The sequence below is a fragment of the Gossypium hirsutum genome, chromosome D08 (genome assembly GCF_007990345.1).
Source record: "Gossypium hirsutum isolate 1008001.06 chromosome D08, Gossypium_hirsutum_v2.1, whole genome shotgun sequence".
Taxonomy (NCBI): domain Eukaryota; kingdom Viridiplantae; phylum Streptophyta; class Magnoliopsida; order Malvales; family Malvaceae; genus Gossypium; species Gossypium hirsutum.
This window is the reverse complement of record NC_053444.1, coordinates 63,646,745-63,655,687: the sequence shown is the minus strand read 5'-3', so window position 1 is coordinate 63,655,687 and position 8,943 is coordinate 63,646,745. Positions and strand designations below refer to the sequence as shown.

The 8,943-nt window shown below is 30.6% G+C and overlaps 1 protein-coding gene across 1 annotated transcript; it reads left to right on the top strand.

Annotated features, from left to right (window-relative positions):
* Positions 1 to 385: 385 nt before the first annotated feature.
* Positions 386 to 1,541, top strand: LOC107948256 (heavy metal-associated isoprenylated plant protein 3). The gene is made up of 4 exons (XM_016882742.2): positions 386 to 537; positions 669 to 800; positions 918 to 1,011; positions 1,108 to 1,541. Exons 1-4 carry the CDS (start codon positions 529 to 531, stop codon positions 1,428 to 1,430), a joined length of 558 nt encoding a protein of 185 aa, XP_016738231.1. The 5' UTR covers positions 386 to 528; the 3' UTR covers positions 1,431 to 1,541.
* Positions 1,542 to 8,943: the final 7,402 nt, after the last annotated feature.

Genomic DNA, 8,943 nt, shown 5'->3' with positions numbered 1-8,943 from the left:
TAATATGGGCCGAGCCGAACTTGGACTTAGCAATTTTCTTTCGAGCCGAGCTTGAGCAAAAATTTAGGCCCATATTTTTGGCCAGACCAACCTAAGAAACGGGCTTGAAATTTTTCCGGGACCGCCCTGCCCGAAATCACCTCTATGTGTGAGTAATAAAGAAAATACAAAATCCAGTTGAAATGTGGGTTTAGATAAGTTCACTGGGTACATCACTGTGGTTCAGGTGGAACTAAAGGCAATGCAAGAGTGAACAGGTGACGGGGGAGGGAGTGGATTAATATACCCTTAGGAACCGACCTGTTGTTGCATAAATGGACAAAACAGCCAAGAACCTCCAATACACAGAGAAAGAAACAGCCAAGAACCTCCAATTCTTTACTTTTGAACCCCACCACTTTTTCCTTGAAGTATCGCACGTAGCCTGCTGACCTTCATTCCACGCGTTTTGAACCATCCATCCCCTCTATAAAATACTCCATCTCCTTTTTTTCCTCTCATATTTCAAGTCATCACGTACCACTCGCAATGGGAGAGGTGAGTTAGCACTACACTCCCCAACTCCGTTTCTCTTTCTATTTTTTACTCTTTTCATCATCTTTAATTTCGTTTTCTGGTTCATAATTAATATGATTTAGTGTTATGGTTATTCTTCGTGTTTGTTGCAGAAAAAGAACGGAAACAAGCAAGGAGGAGGGGATGGGAAAATGAAGGAAAAGAGTTCTTCAACCTCTGTTTTCAAACCTGACCAACTGAAAAACCAGGATTCTGATAATAAATCAGACAAAAAACCCAAAAAGGTACAAAAATCCCATATTTTCTATATCATTTCAAAATTTTGTTACTTACTTTCTTGAGGTTTAAGTTTTAAAAAAAATATATGTAATTTAAGCTTGCTATTTATTATCTTTGTTCAGGCCCCGGTAAGGACGGCGTATTTGAAGGTGCAATTTGGATGCCAGTGTAATGGATGCTTTGATAGGATTAGCAAAATTGTCTCTGAAACCAAAGGTGATGACCTTTACAATTTTCTGTTGCTCTTACGGCGTTGAAATTCTTGCGTTCGATTCTGACTTTTGATACATATTGTTTTTAACGGCATCGCAGGTGTCCGAGAGTTCAAAGTAGACAGGCAGAAGGAGATGGTCACAGTTAAAGGGACTATGGATATTAAGGCCTTGGCTAAGGCTTTGAAGGACAAGCTGAAGAAGCATGTTGAGATTGTAGCTCCTAAGAAAGAGAAGGATGGAAAGGAGGGCGGCGACGGAGGGAAGAAGAAGAACAAAGGTGGTGGTGAAGATGGTGGGAACGAAGCTAATGGTGGCAAGATGGAAGGGAACGGAACGGAGTTCTATTTTTGTTCGATTTATAAATTACTTTTAATTTTTGTGATATGTGGAATAATTTATTGCGTAACACCTATTGAATAATGTGAGCAACCAAAAATTAGTCTTAAACCCAAATTAATTAATATTTTGGTCCCAATTAGTCCATGTTTGAAACCCAATCCTTTAATTTTCTATCTATATATGCTTCCTCTTCATGCTTGCCTTCTCAACCACTTACCTTTTCTCTTACATTATTACTTCATTCAGTGTCTCTCTTTTAATAATATCATTTTTAAATTTTCTTTTTAAAAATGTAATACAACTAACCATTACATCCAATATATTTATTAATTAAAAAAATTCACATTTTTTCATAAACCAAGCAAATTATCAGTAAAATGCCATAGATTTCGTTAAGTACTTATTTGGGTTTATATATATATATATATATATATTTAAGGCATTATAATAAATTAGCCTCTAACCTTTAATATCTTTATTCAATTTGACTTTATATACAACTTTTTATTATTATTTTGAGTCAAATTCCATTACAATTTAACACCTACTTTGAAATTGCATGAGACACTAAAGTTGCAACTCTCATGGCAATAAAAAGTAGAAAATGTAAAACAACAAAAAATATAAACTACTTTTTTTTTAATTTCAATAAAAAAATCAATTCTTTTTAATCATCTTATTATAGGTTTTGATCATATCTGCTCTTTTTAACACAATACCTAGAACTACCCATAACTGTAACAGCCCGATTTTTAGTGATATTGGAAACAGTAGTTCGACGCCACCAAATATGGCGAGTAAGCTCGTAAATTTTGTTATTTAATATTTACGAGTCAAATATGGTTTAATTTTTTTTTTGAATTAGTAATTTATGTCTTACAATGAATTATTAGATTCGAGTGATAAAACCCTAGTTCAAGTGGTTTTAGAAAATAAGGTAACGGGACCTCGTTTCTATAAACTAAGTCATAAATATTTTTATAAATATTTACGGAGTGTCATTAAGGTAGTATTTAAGTTTCGTTGAAATATTTTAACGTTTTAACAGTTAATTAATTAAAAAAGACTAAATTGAAAAAGGTGTAAAACTTGCTAATTATAATAATGTGACTAAATGGCTTGATTAATAAATAAGGAGGGACTTAAGTGATAAATATGCCTAAATTAATGAATGAGGCGGCATATGAATAAAAATAATAATAAAATAAAAAGAAACAATGGTAAAATTGTAATTATATTGAAATTAAATAAGGCAAATTGAAATTTAAAAGCATTCTAGGCTTTTCTTCTCCAATTTTCGGTTTAAAAATAGAGAAGGGGGAGAGCTCAAGTTGGTTTTCATATTTTTGCTGCAGGTAAGTTAAATTTAGCTCCATTTTTAATAGTTTTTACGTTTTTGAGATTGTTACAATTAAGTCCAATTAAATCTTACCTTTGTTTTTTATTTTGTTAAAGATTTTGGATGTTGCCATTGATGAATATATATGATTCTTGATGTTAAATTATGAATTTGAGATATTAGTTGTTAATTAAAAGTATTTTATTAAGTGCTTTTTGATGAATTTCTCGATTAGGGACTAAATGGTTAAAATAGTAAAAATACAAGGTCTTGTTGTGAAATTATTGCGAAATTGGGCTGTATTGAATGCCATGAATATTATGTTGGCATGTATTTGCATTAAAAATGGTTAATTTGCATGATTTGGGCTCAGGGACTAAATTGAATAAAAGTAAAATTTTAGAGGCAATTTTGTAATAATGTCAAAAATACCAAATTGCATGAAATGAATTGTTTTATTATTTAAATTAATAAATTTAATGAAATATTAATTTAGATCAAGATCGGGTGGAAAATCGAGGGAAATAGAAAATTACCAAAATACCCCTATATCTTGGTATTTCTGCAATTTAGCCTGGTAAGTTCGATGAACTATATTCTGTATAATTTTGATTAAAGTGAATGTTATTTGGTGATGGATATTCTATATATATGTGTGTTCTATTGTTGGAATTGAATTATTATTGGAAATATATTATCGAATTTAATACTCAGTTTGGATTGAACGTGAGATTGAGTACAATCGTTCTGTGGCAAAGGATGAATTGACGGATAAGACCATAACCGGGTTATGGCACTATGAACGTAAGACAATGGTTGGACCATGGCAATATTTATATGTTAGACCATAGCTGGGCTATGGCATTCTGATGGTAAGACCATAACTGGGTTATGGCACTATGAACGTAAGACCATGGTTAGACCATGGCAGTGTTTATATGTAAGAACATATCTGGCTATGGCATTCTGATGATAAGACCATAACTGGGTTATGGCACTTCTAATGTAAATGGTGAATTAACGGTAAATTACCCAAGTAAACCAAGGTTCAACATTTGTTGCGAACTTTCGTGTTTACTTTCTGTTTAGCTTTCATGAGCTTCTGTTTAGCCTTCGGGCTTTTGAAAGCGATGTACTCATATCCGTAAGTTGTTATTTGAATGGTAAAATAATAGGAGTTGATTTTGGATGATATATGTATATGAAGAAATAGTAAGAGAATGATATGTGTCATGATATGTATAGATATCAATATCTTGATATGTTGATACATGGAAATTATGTATGTTGTGATGAGTAATAAACTCAAGTGTGATACATTGATAAAATAAGTTTATCAATGTTGAATTTATATGAAATAAGTTCAAGTATGCTAACAAGGGTTGTTGTTGACGCTTAGACAAGTGCCAAGTTACTGGTTAAATAATAATATGTTTATTATATGATGCGTTGAAAGGGTAAGTGCTCAAATGAAAATATACATGTGCTCATGAATGAGTGGTAAGGTTTAAGTTATACAATTTCTTATGAAATGACTTATCAGGTGATTAATTCGAAAAAGGCTATGTTTAGATGCATTAGCTTGTGGCTATGGTTGAATGATATGTTTATGACTGGTATGTTATGTGTCGAAACCATTTTTCGAAAGCAAAAAATTTAGTTATCGACTTATTAAAAATAAAAATTGGAGTCGCCACCAATCCTTTATTGGGGTGTGATCGGCTCACCTTAAAACGATTTTGGTCTACGAGATTTGAGAAAACAGGTTCTGAAGTCGGTTACACGCGAGGAAGGGTTAGCACCCTCGAAACGCCCAAAATTGGTACCGAATTGATTATTTAATATCTTAGTGTCGAAACTTGAAAAGATTTTTAAATACAATCCCATGAAATGAAAGCTTAAATAATTGAATTGGTTAAATAGACGGACCCATTTCAAAGAAATAGACCGCCACACTCAGTGAGTTAGAGTGCAACAGTTCAATCTTCAAAGTTAGATTCGTTCCTTTTAAAATTTTTTAAAACATGTTTTAAGAAGGATATTTGATTATTTAAGTCAATCGAGAAATCAGAATCCAGTAAGTTAGGGTTCAATTTCTCGAAATTCTTAAACATCAAATATTGCCTTTATTTTAAAATCGAAATAACAAAATGTCGTATCTAGTAAGATAGGATCCAGCATTTTGAAATCTTAAGAATTTTGTTTTAATAATTATATGGTTTTAATACAATGAACACTTGATTATCTAAATTCATCGAGAAGAATTGAAGCCTAGTAAGTTAGGGCACAATTCTCTCGAGAACCTATGAATACCAAGCCTTTTTTAAGAATCATGAAATAAAATGATTATAATGCTTTAATAAAACTCAACTCTTACAAATGGAACATGATTGAATAACGATACATGTAATGTAAAAGATAAATAACAATTTAAACTTAAATTACAAGCAATTAAACAAATAATAGGCAAATACAAACATTGACCTTAATCATATCATACAAACGTCCATATTAACAATTTAACAATCCATAAAACGAATAAATAAGGTTTAAGAAATGAAACATTTATGTATAAAAATCATAAAAAAAGGTTAATTCGAAATTAATGATATACTCTATATACATATATATACTAAAAATAATTTCATATAAATTATATATTTTTAAAATAATATTGATAAATTTAAAACATATTGATAATAATTTAAAAAAATTATGTATTATGTTTTTTTTAAAAACAATATCATACTAAATATCAAAGTAATGTTAAAAATGAATTAAAATAGAAATTAATTTATTTTAAAAACATTTTTTGAAGATAAAATTAAATATAATAAAACAACTTTGAAAAGTGATAACAACAATTATAAGAAAAATATTAAAAAGTTTAAAATTGGAGCTTAAATAAAATTTGAACCTAAAAGAAAAAAAAAACAAAATTAAATAAATATATAGTAAATTCAAAATTTTATTATATAATGAACTTAAAAATATGAAATACAAACTAAAATGATGGTTTATTATATTTTAAATTATAATAATAGTAGATTTAAAACATTATCAAAATCAAATATTACAAATAATGTTAGACTTTATAATATATGCAAGTAGGATTAATTACAATTAAAATATTGCTGAATTTTAAGAAAGAAAACTAAATTTGTACTAAATTAAAATTTATTTCAAAACTGAAGGACCAAACCAGCGACTAAACACAAGCATCACAATCCATCATAAAAACGACAGCGTTCAAGTTTGGACCTAAATGAAAACTAAGTTAAATACACGGTATAATTACAAATGATTAAAGAAATTAAATCGCCATTCCAGTAAACGCATAAGGACCTATTAAATAAATAAACCAAACGATCCATAATGCGCAGATCCTTCCCGGATCGGGTCACCGTTTGGATCGAGTCATCAAAACGACACCGTTTTGAAGCCATTGCATTAGCAACAAACGGTGATGTTTAAAATTCTATGCTTAAGACTAAAATAAACCTAAAAAACCCTATCACTTTCAATAACAAAACCTAAACTAAAAACTTTGCGCCGCTCGACGAATCCTCTTCTCAGACCCTCCAACCCCCACTCAACTCCGATGACGACGGAGAGAGAGGATGTGGTCACCAGGTACATCCTTCTTTCTTTTACTGTTATCTCTTCTCTTCTCTCCCGATTAATGAACACAAAAATAAATAAAAGAAAGAAAAGAAAGGAAACGAATAACTGGTAAAATGAAAAAGAATAGAAACCCAGAAAAATCACCTTTCGGTATTTCTGATTCTTTTTTGTATTCTGAATGCGTAAGGGAGAAATACAAAGGGTTTTCGGTTCTTATATCCTCATTCGACAAAGAAACGAAAAAAATCGAATAAAATAAATAGCAAAAATCAAAAAAATTCTCATTGGTTTGTTCTCTACTGTGTTTTGTTTGCGTTCGCAGGTACGGCGTACGGTGTCAGGGGACGTGGCACGTATGGAGGCCAGTTGGGGCGTGCGTGGGATGGAAGCTCAACGCGTGCGTGGAGGCTACTACGGCGCGCACTGGGGCTGAATGCTGCTACGGTTTACTACTGTGTATTTTGGTGTTGGGCCATTTGGGCTGAGTTGGTTTGCTGAGCTTAGAATCGGGTTTAGGTCGGGCTAGATTAATGGGCTATTTGTATTAGGTCTTGTTATATTTTGGGGCTAGAGTCTGTATTATTATTATTTTTGTGTAAATTGATCTGGGCCAATGTAAATGGACTGTTTTTGGATTGAATTTTATTTATTATTATTTTTTTGGTTTTTTTTCTGCTTATTCTGAATGGGCCCCGGGGCAAAATTGGGTATTACATTATGCATATGGAATAAGTGTGGAAAGTAAAGAAATTCAAATGAAAATAAAGAAATTTGGAAGAGTTAAAGTTGCTTAAAATCCTAATATACTAGGAATAATATGTATAAGTGATGCGGTGGATTTGTTCACCTTGTGAGTTATTGAATATAACTTCACGAGTATTGCGGTATCAATATTGGATTATTCTTGATATGTATAAATTTCATATTTGAAATGAATTGATATGATTAAAGTTTATACGAGCTTACTAAGCATTCATTATTTACGTAGTTGTTTTCCTTTACTTTCTAGATTATCAGAAGCTCGATCGGGTTGGAAGCTTATCGGAGATATATCACACTATCCATCATTTCTATTGGTACTTTCGGATGTTTTGATTTTGGTTATAATGGCATGTATAGGTAATCTTATTAATGTTGGCCTATATGTATTTTGTTGAGATTAGCCACTTATTTGGCTTGTGTTTTGGCACATTTTGATTTGTGCATATTTGTGTTATATGGTTGATGTGTGGTTTGATTTCTGGTTGTATGGTGAAAGGTAAAATGTTAGCTAATGTGCATTTTATACATGTGATTTGGAATGTGATGAATTTATCATGAATCGACACTTTAATATATAAGGTATATATATATATTTAAATATGTTAGTATTTGAAATACATTTTGGCACCAAATGGTATGTTTTGGCAAGGAAGTGACTTGGTTTGAAATAAAGAAAATTAGCTTGGTATACTTTGGGTACAAAAATGCATATAAGTTAGTTTTATATATTAGTATATTGAATGCATGAATACACTTATTTTGGCTTGTTTTGGATGCCTAATTACGGCTTGTTGATATTGTAATAGCCCGATTTTAACCCTAATCGGAACGGTGGTTTCAAGACCACGAATTCGAGTTAGAAAATATTTTAAAATCTTTTTCTGTGTTTATTATGTGTGAATTTACTTGTGTGAAAATTTTGTGCTTTAATTTTGCTGTTTGAGTGTCTGATTAAATAAAAAGATTAAATCGCGTAAAATAAAATTTTAGTGGTTCTTTCTAAAAGGGCTGATTAGTGGTTGTTCTTTTAATATGGGGGTTTTATGTTGCAATTTGACCATTGAAAAGATAGTGGACGGCATTATGTTTGTAATATATAGTTTTTTATTATTTATAAAGGTTATAATATATATTATATTATAATGTTATAATAAAACAAATAAAAGTCATTATCATCTTTTATTTCTTTATCTACTAGCCGAAACTAAAGAAAAGAAAAGAAAAGAAGAAAAACCTAGCTATTCGGCCATCTTTGAAGCTTGATTTAAAGTTAGTTTTTGTTCGGTTTTTGATAATTTTTATGCTTTTGTAATCGTTGCTTCAAATACTTCAAGACCCATGCTTGAATTTTTTATTTTGATGAAGATTTTGAAATGTGCCATTGACGAGTTTATGAGTTTTATGATGATAGTTGATGAATTATGAAATATATGTGTTAGATTAATATGTTTTGTTTTGGGATTTTTGGTGAATTTGAGTAATTAGAGTTAAATTGTAAAAATAATATTTTGAGGGACTAAAATGTGAAAAAAATTAAATATATGGACTTGTATGGAGCCTATGAATATTCGGCCCTAGCATGGTATATGCAAATTTTGTGTATTTTGAATTTTATGCAATAGGGACTAAATTACAAAAAGTGTAAAATGTTAGGGGCAAAATAGTAACTTTCCCAGTTATGTGTTTTTGGATTAAATTGAATGATTTGATGAATAAAAGGGTTGAATTTGAATATGTTTAGATCAAGAACCAAAGAAAATAGAACTAGATTAGGGAAAAACAAAAATAAACGAATAGTCGATTATTCCGTCCATCAATATTTGAGGTAAGTCTATAGACATTTAAATGTTGTTAAACTTGATAATATAT